General features: G+C 41.7%; 1 protein-coding gene across 3 annotated transcripts in view; it reads right to left on the bottom strand.

The window, feature by feature from the left end:
* The window catches only part of PALM2AKAP2 (PALM2 and AKAP2 fusion), a 459,422-nt gene that overhangs the window by 279,151 nt on the left and 158,438 nt on the right, over nt 1-21,833 (bottom strand). For all 3 annotated transcript variants that reach the window (XM_089670918.1, XM_089670919.1, XM_089670920.1), the window contains exons 4-5: nt 8,117-8,231; nt 2,619-2,640 (exon numbers count right to left, since the gene is read on the bottom strand). In XM_089670918.1, coding sequence (XP_089527044.1) covers nt 2,619-2,640; nt 8,117-8,231 — 137 coding nt within the window. The remainder of the gene's footprint in view (nt 1-2,618; nt 2,641-8,116; nt 8,232-21,833) is intronic.

The raw sequence follows: 21,833 nt of genomic DNA, 5'->3' as shown, positions 1-21,833 counted from the left end.
TGGAGCTCCACTTTAATCTATTCTGTTGAAATACAAACCTGATGGGCATGAATTGCAATTTTTTTAAAATCCGGCACCAAGGTAAAAGAGAAGAAAATACATGTATTTGTTTTCTTTTACAAAAAAAAAAAACAATACATATTAAATTCTTCCTTCAGTTACCTGCTCTCTGCATTTTTATCTGTCTCATAGTCAGTGTTGTACCTAGGGTAGCTGACACCTGGGAGTGGATTATTTTTTAATACAAATAAAATTCAAAATACTAACAACATCTTACAAAGCCATCCACAACTCTGCCCCCAGCTATATCACCAACCTGGTCTCAAAATATCAACCAAACCACTCTCTTCGATCCTCCCAAGACCTTCTGCTCTCTAGTTCCTGTGTCACCTCCTCCCATTCTCGCCTCCAGGACTTCTCCCAAGCGTCTCCCATCCTATGGAACTCCCTACCCCAATCTGTCCAGCTGTCTCCTAATCTATCCACCTTTAGATGATCCCTGGAAATCTCTCTCTTTAAAGAAGCCTACCCTGCTTTTAACTAATAAACTGCCATTTATTTCCTTCATCAGCTCATCCCCTACAGCCATTACCTTTTGTATCACTCAATCTTTCCTCCTAGATTGTAAACTCTAACGAGCAGGGCCCTCTGTTTCCTCTTGTACCTAATCGTATGGTAGCTGTAATGTCCACCTTTATTTTGTAAAGCACTGCGCAAACTGTTGGCACTATATAAATCCCGTATAATAATAATAATACCCTCCTCCCCACACACACACCTGTATACATAATGCCCAGTGACCTGATTTAGATGCTGGTCATACTGCTAATGAGCCATAAGCCATGTGTCCAGTGTTTGACTCAGGTGCCAATCAAGGAATCCCTGGTCCCTGGGGAGGATTGATGCTCACCTAAGCTCACCTGCTCCTGCGTTTTGCAGGTTGCACAGGTTAAGCCAGGGGCAAAATATTATTTTCTTTACTGACTTAGCATTTCCTAGCACTCTAAAGTTGGCAGTACCTGAGGTTCTCCCAAATGGAGAATCGGTTAAATGAATAAGAGTTTGGGTAAAGTGTTTTCATTTGGAAACACTTAAATACCAGGAAGTAGGTTGTATATGGCTGCATTCAACTAAATAGCCAATGAAAACAAACTAAGTATCTCATGTTTTTTCAGGCATTCGTGTTTGTTACGAGTATTTCTTATACAAAGTAGTTAGTAGTATTTCCTGCATTGTCATTGTTTGCAAATTTGAAGAATCCTAAAAGACATGCAGATACTTGAAATGGTCATTTATGTGTGTAAATCAAATTCTTAATAATTTTTTTCCTAGTTTCAGAGCTTTACTATACAAATGTGCTACTAGCCATTTACTGATACCAAAACCTGCTACATATCAAATAAACCCCCAAATTTTGAACCATGACCGACCTGACTTTGAAATGTGTATTTAAAGAGGGTAAACACTCATAGCTAGTAAACAGAGCATTGCTTTTCACTACTCCCTTGTAGTCTCATGGAGAGAGCAGATTCCAGTTTTTTTATGTCAATTCACTAATAGGATTATTTAATAATATGCAGTTTGTTCATCCAGATATAAACCTGGTTATAGATAGATCGGAATTCGGTCAGTTCAGCAGAGACCAGCTGAATTTTGATCTATGTATGGCTGTCCCTGTTTGCCAGAAGTCAAAGGTTAGAATTGACTGTCGAACAGGAATGTTGTTAAACTCTTCTCAAGCAGTTGCAGTCAATTGGTTGCAGCCACTGAACAGTGCATTCTGACAATGGCGGAGTCCCTCTGTCAGAATGCAATAGCTCGGCATAGAGATTCTTCTATCCACCTCACCTGTGTGGATGGAGGAATCCGTTCATCTTTAAAAGAAAAAAATCATCTAAGGTCTTCTTAATGTATATGTAAACCCTCAGTTTGTAAAACCACAAAACAGCCCATTTAGTTTAAAATAGAAATGAAAGGCAAAATACGCACACACACATATATATATATATATATATATATATATATATATAATTATAAATATCTTTTCCCCCCTTTAATCAGTGATCACATACCCTCCCTTCTCAGCTGCATAAGGAGCTCAGGGAGAAGAGACTGCAGCATTCTGGTCTTCCCAGTGCATGGCTGTGCGGGGGGTGGGGGGTTAGAGCATCTCAGCATGAGCCTGATCATTGGATTAACTCCCAGCACAGCCAGAAGACTGACCATGCTGTGCTCTCCTACATAGTGTGGTTAGTTTTTGATATAAATCAGAGGGACTGGAAGAAACACCATGGATTTAAAAAAAAGGAAGCTTCCTTTTTTTGATATCCCTGCTGTTTCTGCCAGTCCCTCTGATTCATATCAAAAACTAACCACATAGATAGAAGAGCACAGCATGGTCAGTTTTCATACAAGTACATGGTACACCAGGCACATATCAGGAACATGAAATGTTGGAGTAACATATTCTTTAAAGTAGGCTTGAATTGTGTGAATGCTCTTTGTAGTTCACAGGTTTTAATATCAAAGCTTTTAAGCTAAACAATAAAAATACATATACTTATAATACTGACTACCCCAAAAAATCTTGAAATACAATAGAATGAGAAATGTCTTACCTTTTTCCCGATTCAATAAGCTCTGTGAAAATAAGAAACAAAGTTTAGGCCTTTTATACTCATAAATGTCTAATCGTTAAAACTTTACAGTAATAATTACATCCCCTCCCTTCCCCCCAACAGTTTATTATCTTTATTTGGAACTACCTAAGCCAGGGGTGGGCAAACTTTTTGACTTGAGGGCCGCAATGGGTTCATATATTGGACCCGGGGGCCGGACCAAGAGTAGATGAATGATGTGTATGTGTCATCCATAGTAAGTATAGTAATATTCCCCCATAGTAAGCATAGTAATTAATCCCCCATAGTAATTAATCCCCCATATAGTAATTCATCCCCCATATAGTAATTCATCCCCCATAGTAATTCATCCCCCATATAGTAATTCATCCCCCATAGTAATTCATCCCCCATATAGTAATTCGTCCCCCATATAGTAATTCGTCCCCCATAGTAATTCATCCCCCCTATAGTAATTCATCCCCCACATAGTAATTCATCCCCCATATAGTAATTCATCCCCCATAGTAATTCATCCCCCACATAGTAATTCATCCCCCACATAGTAATTCATCCCCCATATTAATTCATCCCCCATATTAATTCATCCCCCATATAGTAAGTCCCCCATATAGTAATTCATTCCCCATATAGTAAGTCCCCCATATAGTAATTCATTCCCCATATAGTAAGTCCTCCATATAGTAATTAATTCCCCATATAGTAAGTCCCCCATATAGTAATTCATTCCCCATATAGTAAGTCCCCCATATAGTAATTCATTCCCCATATAGTAAGTCCTCCATATAGTAATTCATTCCCCATATAGTAAGTCCTCCATATAGTAATTCATTCCCCATATAGTAAGTCCCCCATATAGTAAGTCCCCCATATAGTAATTCATCCCCCATATAGTAAGTCCCCCATATAGTAATTCATCCCCCATATAGTAAGTCCCCCCCCTGTGTCAATTCACTTACCTTTGGTCCGCGCGTTCCTCTCGTATTCCCGCGCCGTTCTGGTCTTCAGGGAGGACTGTGAGAGGAGTTCGTCACGCTGCCCCGCCTACATCCTGGCTGCCCCGCCTACATCCTGACAGCTGCAGAGTCCTGACGTCCGAGAGGAGGGAGGGGGGCGGCCATCCGAGAGGGGGGGCGGCCATCCGAGAGGAGAGGAGGGGAGAGGAGGAGAGGAGGGAGGGGAGAGGAGGAGAGGAGGGAGGGGAGCGGGCGCCCGGCACACAGGAGAGCCGCATCTAAATTTGTAAAGAGCCGCGGCTTGCCGACCACTGGCCTTGCGGGAGCCTAGCTCCGCGGGCCGGATTAAAAGGTCCACCGGGCCGTATACGGCCCGCGGGCCGTAGTTTGCCCATTGCTGACCTAAGCACTGCATCCAGTTTGTCCAATCCAAACAGCTCCCAGTGTTACCAGCTGTCTGTAAATTTATGGAGAGTTTGTAAAAATCATCCAATTTACAAACTGTCCGTAAATGTCCATTATGGACAGCAGCTGCCCGTAAAAATATAGCCGCAGGTCAGCTTTGGATCTGCTCTGACATCAGAGTTCCCCTTTACAACAGAGTCCACAGCATTCTCCCTTACATCATGATCCGCAGTGTTCCCCTTTACATCAGAGTTCCCTTTTACACAGGGTCCACAGAATTCCTCCATGCGTTGTAAGGGGGAATCCTGCAGACTGTAATGTAAGGGGGAACTGTGTGGATTCTTGTGTAAGAGGCAGGTGCCAGGGAGCTCTGGTGACCAGAGACCCCCTTACATCAGAGTTCCCCTTTACATCATGCGTTGCAGAAGTCCCCTTTACATCAGGGTCTGCAGAGTTGCCCTTTTCCCTGTAAGGGGGAACCCTGCGGACTCTGCTGTAAAGGGAAACTCTGTGGACTCTGATGTAAGGGGAGCTCTGTGAACTCTTATGTAAAGGGGTGGGGGCTCTGGTGACAAGAGACCCCCTTAAGTCCGAGTTTCCTTTTACACCAGAGTCTGCAGCATTGCCCCTTACACCAGAGTCCTAAGACTTCCCTTTTCATCAGGGTACACACAGTTCCCTTTTACATCAGGATATGCAGATTTCCACCTTTCCACCTTGCAATCCTGCAGACTTTGATGTAAGGGGGAACTCTGCTGGGTTATATTAACCTTACCTTCATGAAAATGGAGAAATATATTTTTTGCCTTTTGTTATACCCTAAAAACATTGTTAGCACTAGTGACATGTTTGTAGCTTAAATATTGATATTTGCACTGGAAATGGTAATTTTATGAATTTTTTTGAAGTGTCACTAAAAAAATTTAGCTCTGCTAGTAAATTCCATGTGTTGTTTCCGTACAAAAAAAAAATTAGTGCTGTCAGTAAATTTTTCTCATTTTAGAAGGTTGGTAACACTGACAGCTCCACACATGTTTAGGTCAATCCACACTCATTTCAACTAGACCCGCTCCTTCAGGGGTCTGAAAATGTAAACATCCCTATGGAATAGTAAGAAGCACTGAAATCATTAAAGCTGAATTCCAGCTCTACCTTTAGTCTTGTACAGTTGTACAAGCTCCTCTCTTCTATGGAAATTGCTCCCTTTGATTTCAACAGACTGTGGGCTTTTTCGCAATGTGCTTTAGAAGCTGCAGCAAGTCAGATAGCGTACAACTCATTTCCTGCCTGGAGCACATCCAAAATCATCCTTTCCTCCCCAGCTTTACTGTTCCTTGGTCACCATTTTATTCACTGGACTTCAGTTCTACAGGCATTGAGCATTCAGCAACTCAATTGGGCATTACCTGGATAGCAGGGTGGTTGCAAATTCAGCCTGTCAAGGAATGGGCATACCTCAGAAGTGACACCAGCCCACTGCGACATTTTAATATTTCTACAAAGCCTTCCAAGAGCCAACCTACTGCTTCCATCAGGGCTGAGGATTCTTAAGAAGAGGACTGAGAAAGGAGGCATGATATTTTCAGGAAGCTATGTGCAGCACACCGCCTGCCTTTTAACACAAACCATAGTCCATCTGCATTTGACAGAGCACAAAGACCCAGTGAAAACATTGCTGGGTCCAAAATAAAGTATGTAATTAACATAAAAAGGTTTTAATTTAATATTTACATTAGCTTGTAGATGAAGGGAGAAGGAAGAAACCAAGAAGGCAATATTTCAACTTTAAGGCATTCTCTCGGCAGCTCAGCTCACCCTGCTCCCCAGTCCCAGAAGTGATTGGCATATTTCCAGCCATCTAATCGCTAATGTAAGAGCAGATGCATTGGGAGTGGGAGCAGAGTGAGCTGAACTGCTGAGAGCAATATGGATGACTCTTGTCAACATTATCTGGGATATCAGATAGCCAAGATGAAGGGGGGGCACTTAGACCCCCAAAACGCTTAGCTACTTCTTGAATTATACCCTGACCATTCATGGAATAAAGTTCTGGATCTCTTAGCAGTGGTGTGGTGCTTCAATTTCTCTTCTTCAACTATTAACTTAACTTTTTTTAAAAATGTTAAAAAATCCTTGCTGTTATCAGTATTAAGGACAGCACAGGACATACCACTTCGTTCTGTTTAATATTATAGATATTTAGTTAAATGCTTGAGTTCCAGAAGCTGTTTGAAAATGGTACAACTGCTTGTTCCAGTACCATTTTTTTTTACAATGCATGTGTTGCAATGTAGTGTCAAAAGCGAAATAAAGCTCTCCTATAGTAAAATCCATACCTTCACTTTGAGCTTTACCATTCCTCTGAGTGACATAAAAGTTGAACTAAGGTGATATTTTAATCATCAGGCTTTCTTGATTATATTTTGCTGTAAATACACTATATTACCAAAAGTATTGGGACGCCTGCCTTTATACGCACATGAATTTTAATGGCATCCATGTCTTAGTCCGTAGGGTTCAATATTGAGTTGGCCCACCCTTTGAAGCTGTAACAGCTTCAACTCTTCTGGGAAGGCTGTCCACAAGGTTTAGGAGTGTGTCTATGGGAATGTTTGACCATTATTCCAGAAGCGCATTTGTGAGGTCAGGCATTAATGTTGGACGAGAAGGCCTGACTTGCAGTCTCCACTCTAATTCATCCCAAAGGTGTTCTATTGGGTTGAGGTCAGGACTCTGTGCAGGCCAGTCAAGTTCCTCCACCCCAAACTCACTCATCTGTGTATTTATGGACCTTGCTTGGTGCACTGCTGCAGTCATGTTAGAATAGGAAGTAGCCATCCCCAAACTGTTCCCACAAAGTTGGGAGCATGAAATTGTCCAAAATGTCTTGGTATGCTGATGCCTTTACAGTTCCCTTTACTGGAACTAAGAGGCCAAGCCCAACCTCTGAAAAACAACCCCACACCATAATCCCTCCTCCACCAAACTGTACACTTGGCACAATGCAGTCAGGCAAGTACCGTTCTCCTGGAAACTGCCAAACCCAGATGCATCCATCGAATTGCCAGACAGAGAAGAGTGATTTGTCACTACAGAGAACACGTCTCCACTGCTCTAGAGTCCAGTGGTGGCGTGCTTTACACCACTGCATCCTACATTTTGCATTGGACTTGGTGATGTGAGGCTTGGGTGCAGCTGCTTGGCCATGGAAACCCATTCCATGAAGCTCTCTAAGTACTGTTGTTGTGCTAATCTGAAGGCCACATAAAGTTTGGAGGTCTTTAGCTATTGAATCTGCAGACAGTTGTTTTTGTTCCCAGTTGCTTCCAGTTTGTTATAATACCACTAACAGTATCTGCTACCAGAAAAAAATCCTTATCTGTCCCCCCAAAATTATCTACAATACATATGTGGAAATGAGACATCGCCAAAAAAATATTTTAAAAAATGCACTAGGACTAAAGCGAGTTTAGAGAGAAAAATGCCCAGGGTCTCAAGTGGTTTAACTTAGATATTCCTATTTGTCACATTCATATAAAAACAAGTTTTGCTTTTGATTGTTAAATTGGGTTGAAAATGACAATAATGACATGCATTCATCTGTCTCCATTTCTGAAGTGTAATGTACTAGAACCTTTGTCACCCATGAGTGCACAAATAAATGTCTGATTCTTCATACATTACGGGTTAGAACAGAGAAGAGCTAGAATCCCTGTAGATTTTTCCTCATTATCTCTCCTGGTGACCACTGCCCCAAAGTGACCAGAAATCTGAATTTTATAATTGTCAACAGAACAGGAGGTGAGGGAAATCTTCCAACAGGGCCACCTATTCCAGTGACTGCTGATGAATTTTCTCTCCCCTCTTGTATCTTCAGCACAGGAAGTGAAGGAAAATCTCTAAAACAGGAAGCAAAATGCATATAAAAGAAAAACTGAAAAAAAAAAAAAAAAAAAAACCTGTCAGGGTTTAAATTATTTCCTAATGCAAAACTACAAAAAGAGTTTTAGCCTTTACATTTTGAGAAAATTAAAAAGTAGAATGGGACCTGTGCAAATCCACAGAACATATACAGCATACAAAACTCTAAATGTCAAAGACAAAAAGTTGTTTTACCTTTTGTAAATCTAAAAATGATACTTCAGTCTCTTTTAACTTTTCTCTTAGTATTTGTTCTTTGGCAGATATTAATGACTCTTCGCTTTCTAGTTGTTCAATATCCTGCTCCAATCTGGAAACACAGTAGAAATAATATATGGTAACAAGATTAGATTATTCACCCACTCAATAGATGGCTAAATACATATTCTTGCAGCATTAACAGCTATTTACTATACTATATAAAAGATAATAATATCAGATGACATATAATGGTTTTATTATCATAAATCAATCCTGGCAGTATTTTACACATTAAGACAATAAAAGCAACTAGGATAAACTAACAGCATCCGATGCAATCATGTTCACAATCAGAATATAGTGTAAGTATTCATTACAAATTGACTCTAAAGTAGGCCATAGACAATGCAAAAACTGGGTGTTCCGTCGATCAAAAATTAAAATTGCTCATACGATTGTGCCATCATTTGTTTCATTTTTCTAAAAATAAATCCAGCATTTTGGGTTAAGCACGTTTGATTGCAGGCACTAAAATCGTGTATCGCAGCTGGTACACGATGCAAAAAACAAATGATTCAAACTGTTCATTCGGTTTTCGACTTGTCTATGGCCAGCTTAACAGTGGTAAAAGTGAAAAAAAAAAAAAGAAAGAAAATTCCATTCAAGTATGTATTCTTAACTCAAGAATGTGCCTTTTATGACTTTTTTTTTTTATTTTTGCTGCTTTGTTTGGAATTCCTGTTAGAATGTGGATACATATGTTCTCCATGGTCACACTGTAAGTAGGAATGTAGTCACCCTCTCCTGCTCCTGCTCTCGAGATGGACTATATACTATGGAATTTGTAGTGTGCATAGAAAAGTGCACATGACAAATAACTAACAACTAACAGTACCTGCTTTTCCAAAAAATAAAGAAGTAATGGGAAAAGGAGAGGTTATGGAGCTTGTGGACAACATTAGAGGAAGAAAAACACAGTAAGGAACAATTGCATGATACAATAGTTGCCTTTAGTTACACTTTAAGTAGTGGATGTTTATGGATTATCTTTGGAAAGTAAGGACATCATTTAGGCTGGGTTCACACTTGTGCGGTGCGGTAGATCGCATGTGATTCGCACAGGAACCTCATCTGAAGTTTAATGTGCCTACATTTTGCTTCCCTGGCTCCCCCACCCCATATTAGCATGCTACTGACATTTTAAATAAGATTATTCTGTTTATTATTATTATTATTATTATTATACAGGATTTATATAGTGCCAACAGTTTGCTCAGTGCTTTACAATATAACGGGAGACAATACAGCAATGAAAGATGGTTAGGAGGGCCCTGCTCCTTTAAGTTTATATTACATACCCTTTTTTAAACCCAATGATGTCATCACTGGGTCTCTGTTATGCAAATGTGGCAGCACCCAAATATTGTAGAGTTCCCCTCAAATTTTAACATTTCTAACAGCATCTGTTTGAAAAGCAAGGTCATCAGCTCACTTCCCCCCTCCCTTATTTCCTGTGAAATATTGTGTTCCAGTCTGTAGCTGGCACCCTTATTTTCAGCTGAAGATAGTTTATCTAGCAAGATCATATCCTGCACTGCTTAGAAAGTATTTTAAATGTACAGAAAGTGAAAGAGGAAATATATGCATTGTATTGTGATTGCTGATATGTATACCCTGTAAGATGCTTTTTCAAGGCACTTAGCTTTGCAGACGTTAGTCACCAGCTGGTTAATAAAGCTTGTTTTCCTCAAGTTCATGTCCGGAGTTTTAACTGGAATTCTCAAAGTTGCCATTACGCAGGCAGATCATGGCAGGTGAGAATGGACAGCAGGATCCTGTGCATAGCTTCTTGAAAACATCACAGCCTCAGAACTCCTCTCGAGAGCCCTCCATCCAGATGCAAGCAGGGGGCTAGCTCTTGGGAGCAGATGCACAAATAATAACATGCCTTAATTGGTTGGTGTCAGTTGGAGTAATGGGTGTTCCTTGGTAGACTGCAGGTCCGGGACAGTAAAAATGGGGGGAAATGGCTAGATTAGATAATAAAAAAATTGTTTTCTATGTGCCTCGCTCACACCACAATGTTGTGTTTATGTGCCCTACACTGCATTGTGTTAAAATGCAACCTATCTGCATTTTAATGCAGTGCAATGCACATGAACGCATGTAAATACATTGCAATTGAAAGTGATACTAACAAAAAAATGTCCGCTAGTATTTTTGACCTTTTTTGTTTTACTTTGAAGAACCTGCCACAGAGGGCAAGCTTCCAAATACGCATAAAGCAACGTAATGCAATGTGCATAAAAATCCATGGTAAATGCACATCAATGCATATGCATTTTTAGTATGTTATAGTGAGTTTTTATGTGCAGTATGGTGTTCAAGGACCTTACAGTGAAGGAAATAAGTATTTTATCCCCTGCTGATTTTGAATGTTTGCCCACTCACAAAGAAATGATTAGTCTAAAAATTGAATGGTAGGTGTATTGCAACACTGAGCGACAAAAAATTCAAAAGAAAAGCATGTCTAACAAATTCTGCACTGATTTGCATGTTCGTGAGGGAAGTAAGTATTTGATCCCCTATCAGTCAGCAGGATTTCTGGCTACCAGGTGTCTTTCATACAGGTAACAAGCTGAGATCAGAAGCAGTCTCTTAAAGGGAGTGTTGCTAATCATTTTGTTACCTGTATTAAAGACACCTGTCCACAGGAGCAATCAAACAATCAGATTCCAAACTCTCCACCATGGCAAAGACCAAAGAGCTGTCCAAGGATGTCAGGGACAAGATTGTAGACCTACACAAGGCTGGACTGGGCTACCAAACTATCGCCAAGCAGCTTGGTGAGAAGGTGACAACAGTTGGTGCAATCATTCACACCTACCATTCGATTTTTAGACTGATCATTTCTTTGTGAGTAGGAAAACATTCAAAATCAGCAGGGGATCAAATACTTATTTCCTTCACTTTAAGGTCCTTGAACACCATACTGCATATATAAACTCACTATAACATACTAAAAATGCATGTGTATTGATGTGCATTTACCATGGATTTTTATGCATGTATGTCTCCTGAGTTCTTTTTTTAATATAAAGGAAGCATAATAACAGTACAATAGAGCACCCGAGATACTGCAGATCAAGAAAAGACAATGACTGCTCCAGGTGTTGATAAGTATGATGTCATTTTTTTTTTTTTGCTCGATCATTATATGAGGTATTTAAATAAGAACAAAGCAGTGTTTTTACAGATAGCAGAAGATTGTTCAACATAGCCTGGAAATAACTTCCTTCCTGATATGTGAAATAACAAATGAAGATATTTTGTTTTCTTCCTTAGATTGAAAATGATATTTTGACAAGGGTTTAGGAAACATTAAAAATTTCCTGACTGCGGTTTTTCAAGATGTTTTAATACCAAAATACAAATATTGTTGGAAAGCAAAGCTACTAAATGAGAGCATTATTAGGCATGGTCTACTATGAGGCTTTTTACACCCCACGATGGTCATGCTTTTTACAGTAAAAGTCAGCCCTAATGAGTAAGGATGGTTTTAAAGGAAATATGCCCTTGTCCAGGCCCTACAACTTTCTCAGCACAAATTAGTCCCCTGTTACATAGACCAGATGTATGTTTAGCTGGAGCTTGGTTTACATCCTGCACTCCAGGAATTTTTGCCCACTGCCCTGCACATAAAAGAATAATAGGGTTGTCTCAAAAGAGAGGAGATGCTCTCATGGTGACCCCATTATTTCCTACAAGATTTAAGCTCCATACACACTGGGCTTAAAAAATGCTGCTTCTACAGGAGTTTCATGTTTTGTCTGTAGAAGCAACTAGTGTTATCCCATGTGTCCATGTACATTAGGACAATTAGATGCGTATTTTAAGATCAGCATATAGAAGCAGGAGAAAAAACCTATCTGGCTTGTGTTTTTGATTGGAGTTTTCTAGCAGCAAAAAACACTAAACATTGTACAAAAATGCTCTATATGAGCAGGTTTTTTTCTGTCAAGGGAACTGGCATTTTTTTAAGCCCAGTGTATATCGAGTCTTAAAACACGGGTGTCAAACTGGCAGCCCTCCAGCTGTTGCCAAACTACAAGTCCCATGAGGCATTGCAAGATTGACCGTTACAAGCATGACTGCCAAAGGCAGAGGAATGATGGGATTTGTAGTTTTGCAACAACTGGAGGGCTGCCAGTTTGACACTCCTGCCTTAAAATATGCATAGGGCAGGTCAGCAAAGATCTAAATACTGTAATAGCCACCTCCAGATGCCAGCTTGTGCTTTCTGATATCGCTCATGGACTCCTGAATTGTTGCGTGCTCTGAAGGAACAGCAGCTAAATTCCATGGTCACTAGCTTTGGTGCAATGTCTCCTACCCCTGCTCCCTCTCAATTAGACCATCATAATAAAGTGTGAACCCATTACCAAAGAGCAAGACGGAACAGAAGGGCAGCAGGAGCGCGTCACTGTTTGTCTTCAGGGCACCAAACCTTTCCCGGATCTGCTGCACTGTAAGACCTTGCATTCTGTAGTTGCATAGTATACTTTGTAATTCTCTGTTATTTTCATTTGGTTGCAAGTTCACTTTAAAATACAGCGGTTATCTATATCTGAATTTCAATTGTCAGCCTTTAGGCTAGGTTCACATCTGTGCGGGTGGTGCCGCTGCGGATCCGCTCAAAAATCTGTGCAGCTGCACCACCCGCACAGAGGAATGCGGACCCACTGGCGGGTGCCATTAATTTTAATGGCACATCGCCTGCACTGGAAATTGCAACCATACTGGGAGCCGAGGTTCCCGTGCGGGCTGCGTTTTCAGAAAAAGTGCAGGGACTTCTTCCCTGCGTGTCCCGGGGCACGGGAGTCCATTCAAATGAATGGCCCCTTACGCCCACGCAAAACGCCGACAGCAGGAACGTGGAGATGGGAACCTAGCCTTAGTCTGACAAGTAACATAAAGCAATGTTTCATACTTTATTCTTAATGCTTTGGAATGAAAAAATATACAGTACATAGGGCAAGTTTGGAAGGAATGCATATGTTTTTGGATTGTGGGAAGGTAGGGAGGAAAACCCAAGCTGAGGAGAACATATAGATTATGGGGGATATTTACTAAAACCGGAACGTGCAAAGTCTGGTGCACCTCTGCATAGAAACCAATCAGCTTCCAGGTTTTATTGTCAAAGCTTAAAGTAACAAGCTGAATTTAGAAGCTGATTGGCTACCATGCACAGCTGTACCAGATTCTGAGTGCACCAGTTTTAGTAAATCTCCCCCTATATGTTCCCTGCAAACATTATATATTGAAAGCCTGTGACTACTCAAGCATTCAGCTATTTATTTTTGAGCTTTAAGTGCAGTAACAAATTGGCACTTGTGTATCAGCAAAAAAAATTACACACTGAAAACTGGGCCCCAGGACTACAGCCAACTGAAGAGCAAAGGCACCTGCAGTTCAGAAGAAATGGTATAATGGTGCTTAGGATCCCCAACACAATTACATTCCAGTACTTGGTTACAATGACATTAGCATACTAACATCTTTGAACTGTGGAGTTGCTTTACTAAAGGCAAACAGATTGTACGCTATGCCAATGCAGTTGCACCCATTTTTTACCAAAAGATTAGTGAATGTGTTAAAGTTTCACTTTGTGAATACCCAACCAGGTACAAGGAAAATAAGAAAATACAACATCTTTACTTGCATAGTGAACAGTCTATTTGCCTTTAGTAAATCCTCTCCAATGATACAATGGACACTCAAGAGTCCCTCTGAAATGACATACTGGCACTTGAGTTCCTTGAAGAATTGCATTGACACACTGACAATTGGATTCTTATGTCAATAGCATTCAGTCAGTTATGGACTTTATAATACCCAACATTCACGCTATTACTGAAACTCCATTGCTTTGAGTAAGTCTAGCATATATTAACTGAAATTGGAGCATCACAGGAAAACAAGAGTGTCACAAATCCTTAGCTGAACTACACCGCTCAAAAAAATTAAAGGAACACTTTTTAATCCCGGGATATTGATCTGGTTGGTTAACCTCCTTGGCGGTGTTCCCGAGCGTGACTCGGGGTTAATTTTCATGTCCAGGAGCGGTAACCCCGAGTCACGCTCGGGGTAAAGTGCAGAGGATACAGCGGACTTCCCCTACCTTCTCCCCGCGATTCCCCGCTGTGATCGCCAGTGAGAACGCTGCCCGGCATCTGACTTCCTGGTTCCTCTCTCTGCGAGCAGCCGCAGTGCAGGAGAGTGGAACTGGGAGGGAATATTAAAATTTAAAGTGACACACACACACACATACATATAAAAGAGATGATACATTTTAATCTGAGAGGATTACAATATATCACCTCAGATCACCTCAGATCTGACATTTTACTGGCATTTGTGCCCATAAAAATAAAACATGGCATCAAAAATGTCCCCATTTAGGTCCAAAGCACTTTTAGACCAACTGAGTGACATCGACAGCGACGTGGAGTCGTGGGGAGATTTGTCGTCTGACACTGACACCGATCTGGCAAGTGACAGCGGCGATGATCCTGCTCCTGACCTCAGCAATGTGCGCACTTGGTGCCCTATTGCCTGCGATATGGACCATGTAGCGCCCCCAAGATTCCCATTTATTGGATCACCTGGGATGAAGGTAGATGTTGAGCGTAACAACCCTCTGGCCTACCTGCAATTATTCCTCACTGAGGAGATAATTGAAAAAATTGTCACGGAGACCAACCGCTACCAAGAGCAGCAACCCGCTACACTGCAAGCCAGGTTTTCCAGAAACCGAAAGTGGGATCCGGTGAGCAGAGAGGACATCTGGAAATTTCTGGGACTCATCATTCTGCAGGGCGTGATAGGAAAACCGCTCCAGAAATGGTACTGGACCACCAATAAATTACTGGCCACTCCGGTTTTTGGCACCGTTATGTCCGAATATCGGTTTTCCCTCATCATGAAGTATTTACACTTCACTAACAATGAGGAATTTGATGAGGCCACGCATCCTCAGCCCAAACTTAAAAAAATCTGGGAGGTGTACCAAAATATTGTGTTCAATTTCCAGCGGACCTACGTGCCAGATAGGGACGTCAGTGTGGATGAAAGCTTGATGGCCTACAAGGGTCGCCTAAGCTGGATCCAGTACATAGCGTCCAAAAGAGCGCGGTTTGGCATCAAATTCTACATGCTCTGCGAGTCATCTACCGGGTACATTTGGAATTCGGTCATTTACACTGGTAAAGGCACGCAGTTCAACCCCAGGTACAGCGACTATGGGATGGCCACATCATCTGTCCTTACACTGCTGGAGCCGTTGCTGAACCAGGGATATTGTGTGACCACGGACAACTTTTACACGTCTCCGGAACTGTATGAGGTTTTGATAAAAAACAAGACCGATGCTTATGGTACAGTCAAGTCTAATCGACGTGGCATGCCATCTACGTTTGCCCAGAAACAACTCAAAACCGGAGAAATGGTTGCCTGGCAAAAGGGTAAGATGATGGCAATGTGATGGCGAGACAAGAAGGACGTGTGTCTCATGAGCACTGTGCATAATTTGTCCACTGGCATGGCCCACACAAGAGGTGGGAAAGATGTGCTGAAGCCGCAACTCGTGATAGACTATAATAACACCATGGGAGGTGTGGACAGAGCCGATCAGGCAATGACATTTTATCCGGCTATGCGCAAACAACAAAAAAAATATTATAAGAAGATATTCAGGCATCTTCTTGAACAATGCCTTTGGAACTCGTACATCCTTCACAGAGCAAAGAGTGACAAGCCTCTTATTCATTCTGAGTTTATCTGGAAGGTGGCTGAGCAGATTTTTATCAACTACCAAACGCCATCAGTAGCCATGAACAGATCTGGACGTCGTGCTGTTGTCAATCCAGAACGCCTGACTGGTCGCCATTTCATGGACTACATCCCGCCAACCACAAAAAAGGCAGCACCTACCAGGATGTGTGTGGTGTGCTGCTCAAGGAGAGATGGCAATGGAAAGAAAGTTCGAAAAGAAACCAGATTCCATTGCCCTGACTGTGACGTCGGATTGTGTGCAGTGCCATGTTTCAAAATTTATCACACTCAGGATGTTTACTGAATTTTCTTTGTTTGACAAATTTCATTATTTTTTATTACATTATTGAATAAAATTATATTATTTATTAGATTATAATTCATGATTTTGTGTTTCATACTTTATCACATCCAGGTTGTCTACTAGAGTCTTCTTTGCTCAGGTTTAAGTAAGTAATTACTAAGAATTGCAGGCCTACAATACATAACACCAAATTTCCATGCAAAAAAATGGTACCGCTTTTGGTACAAAATTCCTGACATAATCATACCGCCAGGGAGGTTAAGTAGCAGCAGGGGTTGTTAATCAGTTTCAGCTGATTTAGTTTTAATGAAATTAAAACTAGCGCACTTGAAATTAAAACTGTGCACTAGTTGGGCAACAATGAAACAACCCCCCAAACAGGAATGGTTTTACAGGTGGAGGCCACTGACATTTTGTTCCTACTCACCTTTTCTGTTTTTCAGTAGTTTTGCATTCGGCTAGGGTCAGTGTCACTACTGGTAGCATGAGGCAATACCTGGACCCTACAGAGGTTGCACGGGCAGTCCAACTCCTCCAGGATGGCACATCAATACGTGCCATTGTCAGAAGGTTTGCTGTGTCTCCCAGCACTGTCTCAAGAGCATGGAGGAGATTCCAGAAGACAGGCGGTTACTCTAGGAGAGCTGGACAAGGCTGTAGAAGGTCCTTAACCCATCAGCAGGACCAGTATCTGCTCTTTTGTGCAAAGAGGAACAGGATGAGCACTGCCCTACAAAATTACCTCCAGCAGGGCACTGGTGTGAATGTCTCTGACCAAACAATCAGAAAGAGACTTCATGAGGGTGGCCTGAGGGCCCTAAGCCTTCTAGTGGGCTCTGTGCACACTGCCCAACACCATAGTGCTCAATTGGCATTTGCCTTTGAACACCAGAATTGGCAGGTCCGCCACTGGCAGGTTCACCCTGAGCACATGTGACAGACATGAAAGGGTCTGGAGAAGCCGTGGAGAATGTTATGCTGACTGCAACATCATTCAGCATAACCATTTTGGTGGTGGGTCAGTGATGGTCTGGGGAGGCATATCCATGGAGGGGTGCACAGACCTCTACAGGCTAGACAATGGCACCCTGACTGCCATTAGGTATCGGACCCATTGTCAGATCCTACACTGGTGCAGTGGGTCCTGGGTTCCTCCTGGTGCATGACAATGCCCGGCCTCAGGTAGCGAGATTATATAGGCATTTCCTGGAGGATGAGGGAACTGATACCATTTAATGGCCCCCATGCTCACCTGACCTAAATCCAATAGGACACCTCTGGGATATCATGTTTTGGTCCATCCGCTGCTGCCAAGTTGCACCTCAAACTATCCAGGAGCTCAGTGATGCCCTGGTCCAGATCTGGGAGGAAATACCCCAGGACACCATCCATCATCTCATTAGGAGCATGCCCCGACGTTGTCAGGCATGCATACAAGCACGTGGGGCCATACAAACTACTGAGTACCATTGTGAGTTGCTGCAAATAAATTTCAGCAAAATGGACTAGCCTGCTGGATCATTTTTTCAATTTGATTTTTGGGGTGGCTTTGAATTCAGTCCTCTGTAGGTTGATAATTTTCATTTCCATGAAACGATGGGATCGCCTTACATTCCTTACACACTACCCAGTCCATATCAGTATAGATATCCAGCATGATAATTTCCCCCATTGAGCTCTGATGCATTTTCAAAGTGTTCCTTTATTTTTTTTTTGAGCAGTGTATATACATGATAATAGTCCCCATACAAAATTGTGATTTTATTTTTTTAACTTCAGTACATCCTTATTCAACATGGGGCAGTTGACATTGCATATGAGAACCACATTGAGCATAACATTACAAACAGGTAGAACAATCAGCAACAAGGAACAATATAAGGAAACAACATACAACAATATAAATTCATAGAAATTATTAGCTCGATCTATGACAGGTATAGCTTGTAGCATTTTTCTTGTCCAATATATATTGCACTACTTCATCAGCTAAAAAAGATCCAGGTAAGGATCTTTTTTACAACCTTGACAGACTGACCACACCCGAAATCTCAAACAACACAGTCGCGCGCTGGAGCGATTATAGGGTAAAACCAAATCCCACCAAGCATTCACCCGTTATAAATCTGCCTTCTTAACATACACTTCCTCCCCTCACACTGCCAAACAAGCTTACTTTGTCACCCTCATTAATACCTTCTCTTTGAGTCCTCGTCGGCTCTTCTCTACCTTTAACTCTCTACTTTCTCCGCCCCCACCGCCACCTAGCGCCTCACTCACTGCCCACGAGATTGCAAACCACTTCCAAAACAAGATTGACGCAATTCGTAGGGACATCGCCACTACACAGACACCCACCCCACTTAGCATTCCTCATACCATACCTCCCTCAACACTTTCCTCCTTTGACCTCGCTACCACCGAAGAGGTCCTTAAGGTCTTCTCAGAAGCCCGCCTCACCACCTGCCCCCTGGACCCTGTCCCCTCACAACTCCTTTAATCACCCTCCTCTTCCATCCTATGCTCCCTCACTCACATCTTAAATCTTTCCCTCTCTACCGGTGCCTTCCCCTGCGCTCTAAAGCATGCGCACATCACTCCCATACTTAAAATACCCTCCCTAGACCCCACCAACCTGAACAACCTTAAACCCATCTCCCTGCTGCCATTTACCTCTAAACTCCTAAAACGCTTAGTCTACAATCGTCTGAGCTCCCACCTCACTGACAGCAACCTTCTCGACCCTTTACAGTCTGGCTTTCGCCCTCTACACTCCACCGAAACTGCCCTACTAAAACTCTCTAATGATCTACTAACTGCAAAAACCAATGGCCATTATTCAATATTCCTACTACTTGACCTCTCCGCGGCTTTTGACACAGTTGACCATCCCCTCCTCCTCAAAAAACTACACTCTTTTGGCTTCAGCGACTCCGCTCTCTCCTGGTTCTCCTCCTATCTATCGCAGCGCTCCTTCAGTGTTACCTATAATGCTGCCACCTCCTCCTTACTCCCTCTCTCTGTAGGGCTCCCTCAAGGTTCTGTCCTTGGACCCCTTCTCTTCTCCATCTACACCTCCTCCCTTGGTCACTTGATAAACTCCCATGGCTTCATTTACCATCTCCATGCTGATGACACGCAAATCTATCTGTCTACCCCTCATCTCACCCCTTCAGTTTCTACCCGCATCGCTAGCCTACTAAGCGACATATCGGCTTGGATGTCACTCCACTTCCTCAAACTCAACCTTTCCAAAACTAAGCTCCTAGCATTTCCCGTACGGGATAACAGTAGTAGGCGAAACAATGCAGAAACTTGTAGAATCATAAGAGGGATTTGGATAGGAAGGAAAAAGGGAAAGTGGCAATGGGACTATTGCACAGGCTTCAAAGACAACATCAATACCCTTCAGAGAACTCAAGAATAGGGTTACCCAGCTGTGCTGTTTGAAGAAATAACTGGACAAATTCAACCAAACCCCATCGTCATGGCCAGATAAAATACTACTGCCAATTTTTAACTCCCAATCACTACTTTTTTGAGGCCCGCAAAGATATGTTTTCTCCAGACCTTTATATATTGATAACTCTCCCTCCTGGCTCACCCCCCCTTTCCTTAGACCTCCCCCACTTGACCCTTTACCTTCCATACCATGTATATCCCTGTGCCTCTAACACACATTCTACCCTCCTCTCCCCTAATATATCCATCCCTTCCTACCTTAAGTCACTTTTTTTATTATATTAGTGAGACTTTAAACAATTTTCTGCACTAATGACTGCTAAGAAGGTTTTTTCCGGGCACTTGGCAAGCAGTTTTGGGCACTGCCATGTTCCCTACAAATAGGAACTGTGTACAAACATTTGAAATGTCAGCAAAGCCTGGAGTAGCACTACAAATGGATGTTAAAGAGACTGACCCCCCAGTGGAAGGTGACCAGGCAGGGTGACCGGTATCATCAACCGGAAATACAGGCAATTGACACTTTAGGGAGGTTTAACAAAAGTTGAGCTAACTACGACAATTTTCTCAAAAATGTAATGTGTGCTCAGGGGTTAATTTTTAAAACACGTGTACAATAAGTGGTCAAGGCCATGTTTTATATTGACACAGTGCCAGTTTTGGGCAGCATGAATCAAGCTGTCACTGTAGTAAATCTTTCTCAAATGGTTTCTATGCTCTTATTTTGCAAAATAATTTATACATTTTCTTCTGTAGTCTGTAGTTTAGTACTCTACATGAATGTAGCTGTGGCTACAACAGGCAAGATGATGGGGATGATTTACTAAAACTGAGTGCAGCTCTACACAGAACACAATCAAGTTCCAGGTTGTATTGTCAAGGCTTAATTGAACAAGCTGAGGTTAGAAGCTGATTGGTCCTTTGCAGAGCTGAACCAGATTTTGCAGTCTCTATTTTTAGTAGATCAACCCCATAATGTTTCCAGGTGCCATGTAAAACCTTCTAACAAGAGGGTGTATTGGAGGCTTTTCATTTCTAAATGCTCAACTACATCTTATGTGAGTATGGTATAACATAGGTTTTCACAAGTTTGAGGAGAAGATGAATCACATCATGCATTGTTCTAAAGAACGGGGTTACTGACCAGTGTAGACTTTTACCCTTTTGTCTTACCCTGTTTGTTTCGTTTTCCCTAAAGGATTTTCCCTTGAATGCTAGATAACATTTGTTTCCTTTCTAAACAATTTAGGAATTGACATATTAGTCTTAGTTTTAAGGTGATAAGTGGGTGAAGGTTGTTTCCCACAGGAAGCAATTAGTGATGTCATTAAAGATGTCATCCTTGTAATCTGCTTGGGAGTTACCATATTTTTAAAGCGTGGACATTGAAACGGAAACTCAAAATACTAAATGGAAACAATTAGGCATCATTTGCTCATTTGGCCTCCCTTCAAATTTAATCAGCAAATTAAGAGTACAGAATATGTACGAACGTCATAAATTGTCACTCTGAACACTGTTTAGTATAGGAAGCTGAAGGAGAAGATTAGTCAGTCTGTAGTATTAATGACACACATTAACTACTCTTCTTCAAAATATGAGCTATGATTAGTTGTTGCCAAACATGTAGTAAAGGAAAAACTGTAGAATGATAAAATATGAACAATTACTAAAATAGTGCCAAGCACTTATGTATATGGGACAATGGTATACTCACCATACTATTTCAACTATTTTCTATTTTTATTTCAACAACTCTGATCACAACCTTACCCAGATGATTATGTAGTCGGTTTGATTTGGTAAAAAATGATTATTCTTATGCTTCAGTACGTTTATTATTAGAAGGAGCTAGTTGTGTTGAATACATAGTAGCACATAACTGACTCTACCCTAACCTTCAGCAATGGATGGTACGAAGTCTAAAGTCCTTTACACATACTGTATATGGCCCGAGTTGTTCTTGGTGCTCCAGATCAAGCGAATTGTCTGGAAACAATGCAAGAGGGCATATGCCACTACATTTCAGAATATGATTACTAAATAGTTACAACCCCCCTAAATAGTTACACACTGCACAGCTCAGTGAGCTCTGAAAGCTGATTGGAGGGA

Source organism: Staurois parvus, unplaced genomic scaffold, assembly GCF_062004578.1.
Source record: "Staurois parvus isolate SC_StPar_1 unplaced genomic scaffold, SC_StPar_1.0 ptg000096l, whole genome shotgun sequence".
In the NCBI taxonomy this organism is placed as follows: domain Eukaryota; kingdom Metazoa; phylum Chordata; class Amphibia; order Anura; family Ranidae; genus Staurois; species Staurois parvus.
The sequence above is the reverse complement of the archived record's forward strand: the minus strand, read 5'-3'. Positions and strand labels throughout refer to the sequence as shown.